The sequence below is a fragment of the Tachyglossus aculeatus genome, chromosome 2, assembly GCF_015852505.1.
Source record: "Tachyglossus aculeatus isolate mTacAcu1 chromosome 2, mTacAcu1.pri, whole genome shotgun sequence".
Taxonomy (NCBI): Eukaryota; Metazoa; Chordata; class Mammalia; order Monotremata; family Tachyglossidae; genus Tachyglossus; species Tachyglossus aculeatus.
The window spans coordinates 73,618,096-73,636,843 of record NC_052067.1 but is presented as its reverse complement, the minus strand read 5'-3'; the positions used below and the strand labels follow the sequence as shown (position 1 = coordinate 73,636,843).

The following is an 18,748-nucleotide window of genomic DNA, read 5'->3' as shown; positions in this document are numbered from 1 at the left end:
ATTGGAATTCAGGTGGACCTCCTATAGGCATAGCTAATTCATCTAAACCAAAGATAGATGCCCAAACATTGTACTTAGGAATTTTTTTACTCTATTATCAGTTTCCCAGTAAATAGAACCTTCAAGCTAACTGGATACCTTCATGATTTATGAAACTGGGATAGGCTCAACAGAATGAATCAGTCCCTAATGAACAACTTAAATTTTAACTGTTTGTGGTGATATGAGCTGAATTTTCTTCTAATCAACTTACTTCTCAAGCACTGATTTGCTTTAGAGTGTAAGATCCTTGTGAGCAAGGATCACGTCTACCAACTCTATTATATTGCACTTTCGCAAGCACTTAGTACAGTGTTTTGCACACAGTGAGCTCTCAATAAATACCTTTGATTGATTGATTGTGGCAGGTAAAAAAAAACAAGGGGACAAAAACAAACACATATTTCAGACATATAAAAAAATCCTTATTTTAACTTTTTGCTTAGAGTTTTTGTGAAATAACAATGAGATGATTTCTGGTCACTTCTACATGTTTTGTAGAATCCTGACAATGCAATTAATCTCTTCCAGTTTATAGACTAATTTCCTGATGTTTCATACTAGTATTTTACTGTTTCCTACACTGAATCAAAAGTTGTAATGTTATACTAGACTCAACATTTGACTTTTATTCCTCTGTCAGAAGACTGATCTGAACATTAGAAAGTAATGAAATCGGTGAAGGAAAAACAACCTGAGAATTCTGCTTTAAGAGCCTTCCTTCATCTGAGAGAGATAAGAAATTGAAGCTATCCTGTTTGGAAAGTACTTGGGGCACACTCATAGTCAGTGCTAATCAGAGACCTGACACAGACATCTGTAAAGAGGGTGCCCCTACTCACTGACTTAATATCCTTGTTTACAGTTTAGTATGGGGCATTTTTGTGTGTGCGGTTGAGTGGGTGAAAGTGAATGTATGAGTCTATGTCTGTGTGCGTGTGTGTATGTGGTCTGACCAATATTATTACTCACATATTGTTTTCCAACTTAGTAAACAACATTTTTTCCCACTGAATCCTTCATTTTCATAATTTCTTGTAATACTTGGCACCCCAACAAAGCGTTGCATATGCAATTTTTGGTGTACAACACTAAGAGTTCCGATGGACACTATAGGTCACCCAAAACTTTTTTTCCCCCACAAAATGAGAGGTGAAATTCTACCGATCTTGGTCAAAATGTCTCCTCATTCCCATTTCCATGCCACAGGAACACTGAATCCAAGCAGTTTTTAAGTAGGGTAGAGTAAGTGAGAGAGAGAGAGAGAGAGAGAGAGAGAGAGTGTGTGTGTGTGTGTGTGTGTGTGTGTGCGCATATGTATGTATTTTGGGGTTCTAAGGGATGAAGGATTAGAAGGACCCCGTGCCAATGGAAAAAAATCACAGGATCAGACAAACGGAGAGAAAGTCTAGGACCTTCCCACCACTGGACTTCCAGGTGTAGTAGGAGAAGCGGGGTGGGAAATTCTCATTTGGAGTCTTTTCTGCAGATGTGGAGGGAGGTCAGAAACCAGAGGTTTAGGAATCTTTCTGGCATTCCTAGCACCTCCTCTCCCACCTCCTACCAAATGGAAAAAAGAAAAGATAAAATACACATGTAGGAAGCAACATTTTGAGAATGTTATAGCCTGTATTTCTTACTACTGGTCATCCTCTCTTTAGTTTACTTCCTCCTTTTCCCAATAGCCATCTTTTTTCATATTTTCTAATTATAAAGTGTTGAAAAAAGTATTCATTTGAAAAGTTTGAGGTTCCATGTGTACTACCTCATTGAAGACCATCAAACTGTTTATTGAATAGAAAGTTCAAAGTGCATATAGGAGTTCACGTTTATTGGCAGGTTTGATTTTAAACAGGGGCACTTTAGTATACTTTAGGATTTATACACATCTATGTCACATATGTTCCTTGAAAGAGTGGATGCAATGTTCACAACTGTGTTATAGGGTACATTTTCCCAAAGACTTACATGCGATTTCTTAGATTTCATTCCAGAACCAATCCTCATATGATGACCAGGCTTAGGCATTTAATTAATGGGATTCATTGGGAGCTTACTGAGTGCAGAGTACTATATCAAACACTTAGGATAATAAAATATAATAGAGTTCGTAGATATGTTCTCTGCCCAAAAAGTGCTCACATCTCTAGACTTCTAGATAGTGAGCCCATTGTTGGGTAGGGACTGTCTCTATACATTGTCGACTTGTACTTCCCAAGCACTTTGTACAGTGCTCTGCACACAATAAGTGCTCAATAAATACAATTGAATGAATGAATCTCTAGACTGTGAGCTTGTTGTGGTCAGGGAATGTGTCCATTTATTATGATATTGTACTCTCCCAACCACTTAGTATAGGGATTTGCACACAGTAAGTGCTCAATAAATATGATTGAATAAAGAGTAAAAGGGGAGACAGACATTGATACAAATAAATGAATTACAGATATGTATGTAATCACTTAGTACAGTGCTCTGCACACAGTAAGCGCTCAATAAATACAATTGAATGAATGAAGTGCTGTGGGCTGGAGTGAATATCAAGTGCTTAAAGGGCACAGATCTAAGTGCCTAGGTGACACAGATGGGAAAGGGACTAGAGAAAAAGATGATTTAGTTAGGGAAGACCTCTTGGAGGAGATGTGATTTTAGTAAGACTTTGTAGGTGGGGAGAGTAGTGATATGCACTATGTGAAGGGAGAGAGAGTTCCAGGACAGAGGGAGTATGTGGCAAGATAGAGGAGATTGAGGTACAGTGAGTAATTTGGCATTAGAGGAACAAAGTTTGCAGACTATGCAAACTCCTAATTCATTCTTCCCTAATGCATTCCTATCCCTTGTTCCTAGGGGCTTTCCCACTACCCCATACCTCAAACTCATCCCTCTCCACCCATCTCCCCTCCACCACACTTCAGTACAGTAGTAAAATACATATACATGCAATATATGCATATCAATCGATAAATTGTATTTAATCGAGTGCTTACTGTGGGCAGAGCCCTGTACTAAATGCTTGGGAGAGTACAATGTAACAGAGTTGGTAGACACGTTTCCTGCCCACAGCAAACTTATAATAATAATAATAATGGCATTTATTAAGCGCTTACTATGTGCAAAGCACTGTTCTAAGCACAGGGGAGGATATAAGGTGATCAGGTTGTCCCACGTGGGTCTCACAGTCTTCATCCCCATTTAACAGATGAGGTAACTGAGTCACAGAGAAGTTAAGTGACTTGCCCAAAGTCACACAGTTGACAATTGGTGGAGCTGGGATTTGAATCCATGACCTCTGACTCCAAAGTCCATGCTCTTTCCACTGAGCCAGGCTCCTTCTCTAGTTATAGTTTAGAGGGGAGACAGACATTCATATAAATAAATAAATTATGGATATGTACGTAAGTGCTATGGGGCTGAGGGAGGGGTAAATAAAGGGTGCAAATCCCAAGTGCAAAGGCTATGCAGAAGGGAGTGGGAGAAGAGGAAATGAGTGCCTAATTAGGGAAGGCCTCTTGGAGATATGCTTTCAATAAGGCTTTGAAGGTGGGGAGAGTGATTATTTGCCGGATATGAAGAGGCAGGGAGTACCAGGCCTGAGGCAGGAAGTTGGCCAGAGGTCGGTAGTGAGGTAGACAAGATCGAGGTACAGTGAGAAGGTTGGCATTAGAACAATATTATATATTACAATTATGCATATAATTATACTTAGTATTTACAGATAAAATCACAAATGTTGAGTTTTACTACTGTGGTAAGTATGGCTAGAAAGGCTTTGGTGTGTCTCACTAGCTCTACCATCCCAAGCACAAACACTATCTCCCTATTACATTGCCTGATGTTTGTAAACACCTGTCAGTGGTTTGGTTTAGTCTCATTTTCACTATGTTCTAGGCTTTTCTATTCAGGGAGAGAACTGGGTTTGATTGCACCATATCATGCTGGCAGACAGACCAGTGGTTCTGAGCAGTGCAAGTAGGTTTTAACTCATTGGTTCAATTGTATTTATTGAGCACTTACTGTGTGGAGCACTGTACTAGGTATTTGGGAGAGTACAGTACAACAATAAGCAGACAACATTTTTGCCCACAGCGAGCTTACCAATATGGTATTAAACCCAGCTTTCCCCCTCTCCAACACAAAATATTTCTTAACCTGCCAGCACCTTCTTCCAATAACTAGATGGCTTCTCTGTAGAAGTTTCCCAATGATGCTTTGACGTAGGTATCGAGAGGGCTTTAATACATGGCACAGTACATAAAAAATGCTCATGACAAAAGTTACTTAGTAAAAATAGTGTAATTCTCTCTTGAAAATGTGTCTTTTCTGTAAGGGAAACTTGCAGTAAATATCTGAATGGGACAGCATAACTGACCACACTTATTTGCAACAGACTGTCACATTATACCAAAGCTGCGCTTCACTACCTCTTTACAACATTTCCTTTGTTCCTCCTGCTTTTGTTTGCCTTAATTCTACTGATGGAACACCAGCTGTTTTCTTTATCGTGTCATTTATCCTATAGTAATTTGGCAAAGCTGTGATGAGGTAGGCTTTGTGTCAGTGTTGGAAGACTGCATTCCAAGACCATGCTTGTGATTCTATCTTGCTGTTGGTTGTAGATGACCCTGATGAAATTGCTCAAGAAATTGTGCCCCAGGAGCCATAAGGGAGAACTGCCTGCAGCTCTGAAGACCTGAATTTGGGCCTATATTTTGATGCCAAGTTGTTATCAAACTTGCTCTGACAATTTCCCAAAGGACATAGCAACTTTTTTTATTTTGTTTTTGATTTTACAATGTATTAGAGCAATGTTGTACACTGCACTGCCTAGATAGCTGAATCTCATCACAGTATTCGGTTTCTACAAAATATCTTTGGTTAAGTTCTTAGTGCAGGTCGTGCTTTCCCTTGTTTTTTTCAAACCTATCATGAATTCATGGTCTGGGCTGATTCTACAAAGTGGTACACGGTAGTCTGCACCTTGTCTATCCTGTGTCCCTCTAAATCCCAATTGTCTACATAAAGCAACTCCTAAATGATAGGAATTTTGATGATACATGTGGTCCAAGCTGGAAAATTTTCTGGGTGGATTTGAAATGTTCAAACACAATGACTTAGATTACTCGTGGCATCCACTAGCATAGCTGCGTAGACTAAGTTGGAAAGCATTGAACCCTGAATGCAATTCTCTTCTAATGATGGATGTAAAACTGTACTGCGTTACAATTTTTGGTGTGGGCTGTGTGCTTTCACAACATCCGGTCAGAAGTTTGGTTAAAAGTTGGCAAGGGAACTGAAGAGAGAAAACGAGAAACTACATTTACCAGGGAGCAAAGGGATTCACTACCCCTTGCCCCACTAAGAAGTGTTCCTGGTTGCAGCCAAGCCCCCAGAAAGCTCTTGGTGGGGGTGGGGTGGGGCAAATGGAGACACAATCTTTGTTCTCCTGGCTCTGATTGAGGTTGGCTTCCTCCAGCTCTTAGAAGGAGTTCCACATGGTGTGAACTGTTTTATCTTCTAATTAAGATGACTGGAAAAAATGTGATGGCCAAAAAAGTAGGGGTTGGTCATCTATTTTGAGGTTTTCTAGTTTATAACCTAGTTTGTGGTTTTAAGTCTCTATTTGAGTTTCCTTTTTTGTATTCTTTTCAATTGTACTTCTGATTAAACTGTTTTTAAAACTCAGACATGCTTAATTAGAGTTTCACAGTTCTACCAAAGATCAGGCTGAATTATCTTTCTGCTTTTGGACAGATTTTATATCTTCCTTATTCCTTTTGAATGCCTGAATTGGTGAAGGACTCTTTTTGCTTCTCATTCTGTGTATTTTAGCCAGGTGGCCCCTGTCACCCGAAAAGAATGAAAGGGCATCCGCAGGTTTGATGAGTCCAGTCATATCCTACAGCATCTAGGATAATGTAAGCAGTCGATTAAATATTCATTCAATCAATCAGCACTGCCTGCCCACTTACCATTCCACCATTCCATCTGTTAACACCAAGCAGCAATTTAGCTGTAAAATTTTTTATATTGGAAATGAGAGTTGGTGGTGAGAACTTTGAAGAAGACTCAGAGAAGCAGGCTGAAGTACATTACTCATCCCTATATAGTATTTAGCAAATAAAACCATGCAAATCTGGAAAAATGCCCAAAGCATACACCCTTGCATTTCTCAGTCTATTTTGGGCAAATCCCCACCACATTTGTGATTATAGGCTTTATTATTTTAAAAAATAATTTTGTGATTTTCAAAACATCTGAGAGAATGAGGTTAGTGAAGACATGTAGTTCATTCAGTCATTCATTCAATCGTATTTACTGAGCACTTCCTGTGTGCAGAGCACTGTACTAAGCACTTGGGAAGTACAAATTGGCAACATGTAGAGACGGTCCTTACCCAACAACAGGCTCACAGTCTAGAAGGGGGAGACAGACAACAAAACAAAACAAGTAGATAGGTGTCAATACCATCAGAACAGAATTATAGCTATATACACATGATTAATTAAAGTAACAAATATGTACAAATATGCACAAGGACTGTGGGGATGGGAAGGGGGTAGGGCAGAGGGAGGAAGGGGAGCGATGTGGAGGGGAGGAGGAGGAGAGGAAAAAGGGGGCTCAGTCTGAGAAGACCTCCTGGAGGAGGAGTTCTCAGTAGGGCTTTGAAGGGAGGAAAAGAGCTTGTTTGGCAGATGTGTGGAGGGAGGGCATTCCAGGCCAGAGGCAGGACTTGGGCCAGGGGTTGACGGTGGGGCAGGCAAGAATGAGGCACAGTGAGGAGGTTAGCCGTAGAGGAGCGGAGTGTGCGGGCTGGGTTGTAGAAGGAGAGAAAGGAGGTGAGGTAGGAGGGGGCAAGGTGATGGAGAGCTTTGAAGCCTAGAGCAAGGAGTTTTTGCTTGATTCGAAGGTTGATAGGCAACCACTGGAGATTTTTGAGGAGAAGAGTGACATGCCCAGAACGTTTCTGCAGAAAGACAATCCGGGCAGCAGTGTAAAGTATAGACTGAAGTGGGGAGAGACAGGAGGATGGGAGATCAGAAAGGAGGCTGATGCAGTAATCCAATCGGGATAGGATAAGAGATTGAACCAGCAAGGTAGCGGTTTGGATGGAGAGGAAAGGGCGGATCTTGGCGATGTTACGGAGGTGAGACTGGCAGGTTTTGGTGACGGATTGGATGTGTGGAGTGAATGAGAGAGCGGAGTCAAGGATGACACCAAGTTTGCGGGCTTAGTGAGATGGGAAGGATGGTAGTGCCATTCATTCAATCATATTTATTGAGCGTTTGTGCAGAGCACTGTACTAAGCACTTGGGAAGTACAGGTTGGCAACATATAGAGATGGTCCCTACCCAACAGTGGGCTCACAGTCTAGAAGGGGGAGACAGAGAACAAAACAAAACAAATTAACAAAATAAAATAAACAGAATATGTACAAGTAAAATAAATGAATCGAGTAATAAATACGTACAAACATATATACATATATACAGGTGCTGTGGGGAAGGGAAGGAGGTAAGGCGGAGGGGATGGAGGGGGGAGGAGGGGGAGAGGAAGTGATGGGAAAGTCAGGGAGAGGACAAGGTTTGGGAGGGAAGTTAAGGAGCTCAGTCCTGGATGTGTTGAGTTTTAGATGGGAAGCAGACATCCAGATGGAGATGTCCTGAAGGCAGGAGGAGATACGAGCCTGGAGGGAGGGAGAGAGAACAGGGGTGGAGATGTAGATTTGGGTGTCATCAGCATAGTGATGATAGTTGAAGCCATGGGAGCGAATGAGTTCACCAAAGGAGTGAGTAGTTGAATCTATGTGGCTGTGAATTTGGTGGGGAGCATGGGTTTTTAATTTTTACCATCCTAACCCTTCACTCTCTACAAGTTTCACTTCCATGTTGTACACCCTCTAACCAGGGCATTGCATGAAGATGAGAATTCATCACCCAGAAATAATGGCATTTGGGGTGGGTATAATGGCACTGAATAAGACTGGATTGGCTAATGACAGATGAGACATGGGATCTGGTTTTTAAGGAAGTCTTTTCTCACCGGAGTGGTAGCTGTCAGGGGGTTTGTATCACTGTTAAACAATTGCTGGGACCAGATGTATCAAATCTGTCCAGAAGTAGGAATGTGGCGATGCCATCCCACTCCTTAACACAACCACACTTTCCTGGGTAAGCCCTGCTTTGATGTTGTTGGTTTTTTCCCTCTCCAGTCTGTTTACTTGTTTAAAATACAACTGGGTGTTTTTACTGATTTTCTTTCTCATTTTTGTCTTCCATTGGTTTCCCCAAAGAAATAGAAAAGGTCTTCTGAACTCCTATTAAGGAACTGTGAGTATGATGGAGAAGCAGCATAGTGTAGTGGATAGACCATGGCTCTGGGAGTCAAAAGGTCATGGGTTCTAAGCCCGGCTCTACCACTTGTCTGCTGTGTGACCTTGGGCATGTCACTTAACTTACCTGGGCCTCAGTTATCTTATCTGAAAAATAGGGATTGAGACTGTGAGCCCCACATGGGACAGGGACTGTGTTCAACCTAATCTGCTTGTATCCACCCCAGCACTTAGTAGATGCCTGGAACATAGTTAAGGATTTAACAAATACCATTATTATTATTATTATTATTATATGCAACAAAATGGGATACTAAATCATAGAGACAGATTGGATGTCTGATGTTGTTGAGGTGTTAGTGATATTCTGTTGTTTAAGACATGCATTGTAAGGCTGCTGATAGATGCAGTCTGTCTGGCATTGGAGACCCCTCAGTACAAACCATCATCATTATGGCAAACACAACTCAAACACACGTCATGCTGATGGTAGGACTGAAAGCTTCTTGTGGGCAGAGAAGGTGTTTACCAACTCTGTAATACTGTATTCTCCCAAGCACTTAGTACACTGTTCTGAACACAGTAAATGCTTAATAAATATGACCAAGACATAGACATACCCCTTCCCCCCACTCCCCGATTGGTGCCTGGGCAGTGATCACAGAAATGGCTAGGGAGCAGAAAGGGTGCACAACTATATTTTCCTGGCCCAAGTAGGCAAGAGATTCTCACTCAAGACACCCACATTCATGGAACTAGTCTCACCGTCAGGAAAAGCATCTTCCCTCTAAACTGTAAGTCGTTGTGGTTGGGGAAACATGTCCACCAACTGTTTTATACTGTACTCTGCCAAGTGCTCCGTACAGGGTTCCGCCCACAGTAAGCGCTCACTAAATAGGATTGATTGGTTCGGAGCGCAGCCCAACTCTGATTGTGGCTTGTGAAGTCGAGGAACACGCCAAAATGTTGGAACCAGGAAAAATTCTTGCGGCAGCGTCAGCGAGCTGGAATGAGGCGAGGTTTGGGGTGAGGGGGGACAAAGAAAGAAGAATAACCGTAACCAGAGACCCACTTGCTGGAGGGGCGTGTCTCCTATTCTAGGATAATCTGAATGAAGGAGATTGTATTTCAGTTTTTCCCCCGCCCTTCCCACTCCCCCCGTGTAGACCGGGCTAACCGGGCCGAGGTACGGGAGGGACGATCGCCCCCCGAGGGGAGCTTCCTCAAAACTCGAGGAAGGGGCTGGGGGCGGCGGAGGCAGGTCTGGACTGCCGGGCCAGGTCGTGGAGGGGACGGGAAGGTTATGGGTTCAAATCTCGGCTTCGTCAATTGTCAGCTGTGTGCTTGGGCAAGTCACTTAACTTCTCTGTGCCTGTTACCTCATCTGTAAAATGGGGATTAAGACTCAGAGCCCCACGTGGGACAACCTGATCACCTTGTATCCTCCCCAGCACTTAGAATAGTGCTTTGCACATAGTAAGCGATTAACAAATGCCATTATTATTAAAGGAGAGAAGGGGAAGGGTAGGGGAGAGGAAAGGAGGGAAGAGGAGGGGAGGGAAGGGAAGAGGGAAAGGGAGGGGACGCTGTGAGCCCGTTGTTGGGTAGGGACCGTCTTTATCTGTTGCCGACTTGAACTCCCTAAAGTCTTAGTCCAGTGCTCTGCACACAGTAAGCGCTCAATAAATACGACTGAATGAATGAATGACTATAGCTTGGGAGTCAGAGGTCATGGGTTCAAATCCCGGCTCCGCTAATTGTCAGCTGTGTGACCTTGGGCAAGTCACTTAACTTCTCTGTGCCTCAGTTACCTCATCTGTAAAATGGGGATTAAGACTGTGAGCTCCACGTGGGACAACCTGATCACCTTGTATCCTCCCCAGCGCCTAGGACAGTGCTATGTACATAGTAAGCGATTAACAAATGCCATTATTATTATTATTAAGGGAGGGAAGGGGAGGGAGGAAAAGGGAGGGGACAGTGTGAGCCCGTTGTTGGGTAGGGACCGTCTCTGTAGCCGACTTGTACTTCCCAAGCGCTTAGTACAGTGCCCTGCAAACAGTAAGCGCTCAATAAATACGACTGAATGAATCAATGAGGGAAGAGGAGGGGACGGGAGGGGAGGGAAGGGGAGGGGAGAGAAGGGGGGGAGAAGGGAAGAGAAAGGGAAGGGGAGGGAAAGAGAGGGAAGAGGAGGGGAGGGAAAGGAAGGGAAGAGGGAAAGGGAGGGGACGCTGTGAGCCCGCTGTTGGGTAAGGACCGTCTCTGTTGCCGACTTGAACTCCCCAAAGTCTTAGTCCAGTGCTCTGCACACAGTAAGCGCTCAATAAATACGACTGAATGAATGAATGACTATAGCTTGGGAGTCAGAGGTCATGGGTTCAAATCCCGGCTCCGCTAATTGTCAGCTGTGTGACCTTGGGCAAGTCACTTAACTTCTCTGTGCCTCAGTTACCTCATCTGTAAAATGGGGATTAAGACTGTGAGCTCCACGTGGGACAACCTGATCACCTTGTATCCTCCCCAGCGCCTAGGACAGTGCTATGTACATAGTAAGCGATTAACAAATGCCATTATTATTATTATTAAGGGAGGGAAGGGGAGGGAGGAAAAGGGAGGGGACAGTGTGAGCCCGTTGTTGGGTAGGGACCGTCTCTGTAGCCGACTTGTACTTCCCAAGCGCTTAGTACAGTGCCCTGCAAACAGTAAGCGCTCAATAAATACGACTGAATGAATCAATGAGGGAAGAGGAGGGGACGGGAGGGGAGGGAAGGGGAGGGGAGAGAAGGGGAGGAGAAGGGAAGAGAAAGGGAAGGGGAGGGAAAGAGAGAGTAGAGGAAAGGAGGGGAAGGAAAGGGAAGAAGGGGGAGAGGAGGGAAGGAAAGGGAAGAAGGGGGAGAGGAGGGAAGGAAAGGGAAGAAAGGGGAGAGGAAGGGAGGGAAGGGAAGGAGACAGGTGAGGAAAGGAGGGGAGGGAAAGGGAAGAAAGGGGAGAGGAAGGGAGGGGAGGGAAGAGAGGAAAGGAGGGGAGGGAAAGGGAAGAAAGGGGAGAGGAGGGGAGGGAAAGGGAAGAAAGGGGAGAGGAAGGGAGGGGAGAGGAGGGGAGGGGAAGAGAAAGGAGGGGAGGGAAGGGGAGAGGAAAGGAGGGGGAGGAGAGGAAAGGAGGGGAAGGAAAGGGAAGAAAGGGGGGAGGAGGGGAAGGAAAGGGAAGAAAGGGGGGAGGAGGGGAGGGAAGGAGAGAGGGGAGGGAAGGAGAGAGGAAAGAGGAGGGGAGGGAAAGGGAAGAAAGGGGGAGGAAGGGAGGGGAAGAAGGAGGGGAGGGAAGGAGAGGGGAGAGGAAAGGAGGGGAGGGAAGGAGAGAGAAGAGGAAAGGAGGGGAGGGAAGGAGAGAGGAGAGGAAAGGAGGGGAGGGAAGGAGAGAGGAGAGGAAAGGAGGGGAGGGAAGGAGAGTGGAGAGGAGGGGAGGGAAGAGGGGAGGAGAGGAAAGGAGGGGAGGGAAGAGGGGAGGAGAGGGCAGGGAAGTCCGGCTCTCCAGCTGGGATGATTGACAGTCCGGGCGGTCAGGTGACTGGGTCGCGCCACGTTCCCGGCTCCGGAGCCCAGCGGCCGCCGCAGCCTCAGCCCGGCTCGCGGCGGTGACTTAGCCCGGGGCGGAGAAGGGAGGGGACGGGACGGGACAGGAGAGGAGAGGAGAGCACAGCAGAACAGAGGAGAGCTCCGGGAACAAAGTTCCGGGAGCGGGCGGTGTAGCAGGCGCGGCACTTCGGGGCAAGAGCCGGCCCCGCCCCCCGCCCAGCCCTCGGGGCGCCGGCCGCAGCCTGTGCCCTGCCGGGGACCGGAGCGGGGGAGACGCCTCCCCGCCTTTCCCTTCCAACAAAGGGGAAGCCCCCGGCCCCAGCAGGACCAGGACCAGGAGCAGAAGAAGCGGGAAGGGACGGTAACAAGTCGCGCCCACAAAGTTGTGCCGTTCGGCCGTCCCAGGGGCGGGAACCGCCGCAACTCGGTGGAGAAGGAGCCAACTGGACCCCTGAAACTGCCAAAGACCAGCCCGATCCCTCTTGCGGTTCCTCGCTCAAGGGAAAACATTTGTATATCAGGCAACCTTGGTGCGTGTGCCGCCGATTCCAGGTGGGCTTTTTCCTTTTTTAAAAAATATTCACTGATTCAATCGTATTTACTGAGCGCTTACTGTGCGCAGAGCGCTGTGCTAAGCGCTTGGGAAAGATAAGTCGGCAGCATGGAGAGACGGCCCCTACCCAACAACGGGTAGCTCACAGTGTAGAAGGGGACGGTACTTAATCTTTATTTTGGTTGCGATTGCACAACCAAAGTATTTCCCTTTTAGGTATTATTCCGGGTTTTCCCCCCCCTAAAAACGAAGCGAACCGCGTTGGGGCGGGGAGACAAGTGGGTGGGGGAGGGTCGGTCCCAGCAGCAGGTAAAACACGTGCATTATTGATGGGCCCGAGGCGGTGATCCCACCTCGGCTCCGGTAATAATAATGATAGCATTTATTAAGCGCTTACTATGTGCAAAGCACTGTTCCAAGCGCTGGGGAGGTTACAAGGTGATCATGTTGTCCCACGGGAGGCTTACAGTCTTAATCCCCATTTTACAGATGAGGGAACTAAGGCCCAGAGAAGTTGTGACTTGCCCAAAGTCTCACAGCTGACAGTTGGCAGGGTCGGGATTTGAACCCATGACCTTTGACTCCAAAGCCCCTGCTCTTTTCCACTGAGCCACGCTGCTTCTCTTCGTCCTCCTCCTTTTTTGCTCAGACTTGTTGTAGAGTCGTCTCCCCGAAAATGCAGGGGAGAGCCGTTCAGGAAAGGATCTCGTACGACCCTCCCCCTCAAAAGGTAGAGGACTTGAGCATAGTGATTTTCCCACGAGGGTCGTGGGGACGCGGACCCCTCCCCCCTGAGGAATAATAATAATGGCATTTATTAAGCGCTTACTATGTGCAAAGCACGGTTCTAAGCTCTGGGGGGGATATAGGGTGATCAGGTTGTCCCACGGGGGGCTCACAGTCTTCATCCCCATTTTACAAATGAGGATATTGAGGCACAGAGAAGTTAAGTGACTTGCCCAAAGTCACACAGCTGACAATTGGCGGAGCCGGGGAATAATAATAATAATAATGGCATTTATTAAGTGCTTATTATGTGCAAAGCACGGTTCTAAGCTCTGGGGGGGATGCAGGGTGATCAGGTTGTTCCACGTGGGGCTCATAGTCTTCATCCCCATTTTACAAATGAGGATATTGAGGCACAGAGAAGTTAAGTGACTTGCCCAAAGTCACACAGCTGACAATTGGCGGAGCCGGGGAATAATAATAATGGCATTTATTAAGTGCTTACTATGTGCAAAGCACGGTTCTAAGCTCTGGGGGGGATGCAGGGTGATCAGGTTGTCCCACGTGGGGCTCACAGTCTTTATCCCCATTTTACAAATGAGGAAATTGAGGCACAGAGAAGTTAAGTGACTTGCTCAAAGTCACACAGCTGACAATTGGCGGAGCCGGGGAATAATAATAATAATAATGGCATTTATTAAGAGCTTACTATGTGCAAAGCACGGTTCTAAGCTTTGGGGGGGATACAGGGTGATCAGGTTGTCCCACGTGGGACTCACAGTCTTCATCCCCATTTTACAAAGGAGGGAATTGAGGCTCAGAGAAGTTGTGACCTGTCCAAGGTCACACAGCAGACAAGTGGCGGCGGCGGGAATAGAACCCACGACCTCTGACTCCCAAGCCCGGGCTCTTTCCACTAAGCCACCATGCTTCTTAATAATAATAACAATAATGATGGCATTTAAGTGCTTACTATGTGTGAAGCACTGTTCTGAGTGCTGGATGTAAGACTGTAAACCCAATATGGGACCGGGACTGTGTCCAACTTGATTAACTGGCATATATTGCCGAATTCCTAAGCGCTTGGTGCAGTGCTCTGCACACAGTGAGTGCTCAATAAATACGATTAAATGAATGAATGAGGGCTGAGTGTGGAGCGAGAGGGCACCCCAGTTCATAATGAACCCTATTTATTTTACTTGTACATATTTACTATTCTATTTATTCTGTTAATGATGTGCATTTAACTTTAATTCTATTTGTTCTGACAACTTGACACCCGTCCCCATGTTTTGTTTTGTTTTGTCATCTGTCTCCCCCTTCTAGACTGTGAGCCTGTTGTTGGGTAGGGACTGTCTCTATATGTTGCCAACTTGTACTTCCCAAGCGCTTAGTACAGTGCTCTGCACTGAATGATATATTCATTCGATCGTATTTATTGAGCGCTTACTGTGTGCAGTGCACTGTACTAAGCGCTTGGCACACAGTAAGCTCTTACCAAGTAGAACTGTTTGGGAGGGCTCACTACAGCAGAGTATATCCCTTCCAGGGAGATAAGGAAGTGTGCTCGGCTTGAGTGGAGCAAAGGAGCAGATCCCCCAAGTGGGGAGGATTTGGCTACAAACCACGAGCAACTAGGGGCCGGTTATTATTATTAATGATTTTATTTATTGAGCACTTACTGTGTGCAAAGCACTGTACTAAGCGCTTGGGAGAGTTCACTATGACATCACATAGATGTCATAGACTGTGAGCCCACTTCTAGCCCCTTCTAGACTGTGAGCCCACTGTTGGGTAGGGACTGTCTCTATATGTTGCCACCTTGTACTTCCCAAGTGCTTAGTACAGTGCTCTGCACATAGTAAGCGCTCAATAAATACGATTGTTTGATTCCCTGCCCACAAAGAGCTTCCAGTCTAGAGGACGAGCTCACATTCGCAACGTGCCCTCTGCGCTGAAGGCACACCTCCTCCAAGAGGCCTTCCCAGATTGAGCCCCGCTTTTCCTCAGCTCCCCCCTTCTGCGTCACCCTGACTCGCTCCCTTTGATCTCCCCCCCTGCCGCCCCACAGCACTTATGTATATATGTCTATATCTATAATTCTATTTATATTGATGACTGTTTACTTGTTTTGATGTTTGTCTCTCCCCCGCCACCCCCACCCCCAGTAGACTGTGAGCCTGTTATGGGCAGGGATTGTCTCTCTTTATTGCTGCATTGTACTTTCTGAATGCTTAGTACAGTGCTCAGCACACAGTAAGCGCTCAATAGTAATTGTGGTATTTAAGCGCTTACTGTTTGCCAAGCACTGTTTTAAGTGCTAGGGTATATACAGGGTAATCAGGTTGTCCCACGTGGGGCTCACAGTCTTAATTCCCATTTTACAGATGAGGTAACTGAGGCACAGAGAAGTGAAGTGACTTGCCCAAAGTCACACAGCTGACAAATGGTGGAGTTGGGATTAGAACCCATGACCTCTGACTCCCAAGTCCGTGCTCTTTCCACTGAGCCACGTTTCATTCATTCAGTCATTTATTGAGCGCTTACTGTGTACAGAGCACTGTACTAAGTGCCAGGAAAGTACAATTCGGCAACAAATAGAGACACTCTCTTCCCACAACAGGCTCACATTCTAGAAGGGGGGAGGCAGAAATCAAAACAAGTAAACAGGCGTCAATAGCATCAGTATAAATACCGTTATAGAGCTATACACATCATTATTCATTCAATCGTATTTATTGAGCGCTTACTGTACTAAGCGCTTGGGAAGTACAAGTCAGCAACATATAGAAACGGTCCCTACTGAACAGTGGGCTCACAGTCTTGAAGGGGGAGACAGACAACAAAACAAAACATGTAGACAGGTGTCATAATCATCAGAACGAGCAGAATTATAGCTATAATGTGCATCATTAACAAAATAAATAGAATAGTAAATATGTACAAGTAAGTAGAGTGATAAATCTTTACAAATATATACAAGTGCTGTATTGAGCTCCTACTCTGTGCTGAGCGCCAGGGAAAGCGTAAACAAACGTGCAGCCTGGGCGACAGCTTCTGGGTGAAGGGTGGGGAGACATACCAAGCAATTGATGCCGCGTCCCTTGGAAGTGGGCGTCGGGGAGGGGCTAGTGGCCAGAGGCTTGCCCAGGCCCCTGCCAGCCTCCGTGTGCGGCAGGCTGGCGGCTCCTTGGACCCACCTCCTTTGGCAGCTTTGTCCAAGAATGAGTAAATGTCTTTGGCCCCTGCCCCCAGGGCTCTTTGGAGGTGGTGGGCACTGGTGGGCTTGCAGCTGGATTCCAGGGCGACTTGCCTTCCTGACACAGCCCCGGGGAGCTCTTCCACCCTTTTAGGAGCCCCCCGGGACAGAGACGAGGGAAGAGGTTTGACTCGCTCGGTTGGGTTTGCTGGAAATTTCCTGCCCATGTTAGAAAGCAACAGAAAGAGAAATGTGGGTTGCAGAACCGGCCTCCCCTTAACTCCTTCCCCGGGTGTCTCTGGCGCTCCTAGGTGCCAGGAAACTTTCTCGGCTGTTTTGAAAAAAGGATAATGAGGTGCCTGGTGTCTTCCCATTATGACAAATTTATCTCCCTTCTCATGGCCCTTTCCATCCCAGCCGGTCCTCCAAACTCCTCTGATGATCTAACCAATAGTCCCTTTCCAAGGACTTTTAATCTCAGCTCACAAGTGTACATTCCAGGGCAGGGTTTTGCTCTCAGTAGGGAGTGATGATGAAGACACAAGCTGCTTAAAAGAACCTTATGTATTTTTAGCTTATAACTTTTACAGGCCTTCCTAGAATGAAGTCTCCAAGTTAAAATTTCATGTGGCTGTCCTTCCAGCCCATGAATTCCCCATTTCAGAAGGGTTTGGCAGACACTGAGGAGCACGTAGACCCAAGGAAAGTGAGTGGGGAGAAGGGAAAGGAAGGAAAATGGAGGGGGAAAGTGAAGGTTGTAGGAAAACATCGGTGGACCATTTGGGAGAACTCTGATCACAGCTGAGTGTGTGATATATCTGATCCCCAAACTGATTCTTCAGGATACATATTCCTCCCTGTTCCCCCCATTATGTTCTGTAGGTCACTCCAGTAAGATGAGATTTCCTGATCAGTCCCTCTTTGTCTCTTCCCATTCTGCTGTGTACTTGCACTATCGTGGAAAGGGAGGAGAGTTAAAAGTGGATAAGCTAAAACTAAGAATAACTATGTGCAAACTCATACAGAAGTCAAATGCAGATATGCTTATGACTTTTAACTACAGAGACAACCTGAAATAAAGAAAAGCCTAGTGGAAACCATAGCTGAGCATCTCTTCTTGATGAAGTTCTTGAAGGAAGTGGGTTCTAATGCCTGCTCTGCCACTTGCCTGCTGTGTGTCCTTGGGCATGTCACTTAACTTCTCTGTGCCTCATTTACTTCATCTGTAAAATGGAGATTAAGACTGAATGGAGAATAGTACATTTGGGGCATGGACTAGATCCAACCTGATTAGCTTGAATCTACCCCAGCCCTTAGAACAGTGTCTGACATATAGTAAGCACTTAACAAATACTATAAAAAGGGGAAAAAACTCAACTTTTTCTTTTAGGTATTGATGCCAAACCAGACCTGCATAGAAAGGATCTATTCTTAAAAGAGGACTTCATAAGGCTTTAAGATTAAGTCTCTGCAAGGATGGCAAAGTGTGGGGAGCAAGATGACAGACCCGATGAGGGGTCGAACAGTGAATTCAGTGACATCATTAAGTCCAGATCAGGTATGTAATAGCCATGTTCTTTTTCTTTATTTTATTCTATCTTTTTAATTTCCTTTACCTCATTCACCCTTGCCCAAGCAACTGCTACAAATTATGCCTAAAATACTGGGAAGGAGACATTTAGTTTTTTAGTCCTACCAGATAGCCAGAACTTGTATCTTCCCCAGTTTGACTGTCTAGTACTGTTTGATTAGTTTTGTCATTGCATAAGTTTCCACCGTAACCATGTGTTTCCTATTTTCTTCTGAAAAACAGTTTCATCAGTTTCCTTTGTGTTCACTTGCTTGCTCATTGAAACAGCTGCAAAAATCTCTGGGTACTTTTCATTTTTTGGAATATTTTATGGTCTTAATAAACAAAGGTATTGTCATTCAGTTACAACTGACATTTGTATCTTCCTGTATTGGAAAGGTTTATGTGGTAAATCCAGGTGCTTGAGGTTTTGAGGGCTATAATTGATGATTTTAACTTTTGAAGATCTTGAAAATAAGAGTGATAAATAGCAGATATCTTTTACCTAAACATATAATTAACATAATTTCAGAAACATTTTTCCTGTGGTTTTTAAAGACACAGTTCTGCCTTTTTTATTTTTTCTATGCCAGTTATGGCGAGTTACCTCTAATTAAATTCAAACATCCCTTTCCTCTTTGTAAATTGACCTCAAAGAGAATGCGGTTTCTGTACAATCAGTTCTGCTTTTGTATTTACAGTATGCATCTTGATTAGAATGCTGTTAGGGAATGTTCATTCAACAGTGTGATCCTTC

The 18,748-nt window shown here is 45.4% G+C and overlaps 1 protein-coding gene across 2 annotated transcripts in view; it reads left to right on the top strand.

Moving 5' to 3' along the window:
- The first annotated feature begins 12,244 nt into the window (after nt 1–12,244).
- Nucleotides 12,245–18,748, top strand: part of UTRN (utrophin) — a 583,736-nt gene continuing 577,232 nt past the window's right edge. Inside the window, exons 1-2 of one of the 2 annotated variants that reach the window (XM_038766673.1) lie at nt 12,245–12,495; nt 17,812–17,979. In XM_038766673.1, coding sequence (XP_038622601.1) covers nt 17,898–17,979 — 82 coding nt within the window. In that variant the 5' untranslated portion in view covers nt 12,245–12,495; nt 17,812–17,897. The remainder of the gene's footprint in view (nt 12,496–17,811; nt 17,980–18,748) is intronic. The other variant, XM_038766663.1, reaches the window with a different exon arrangement.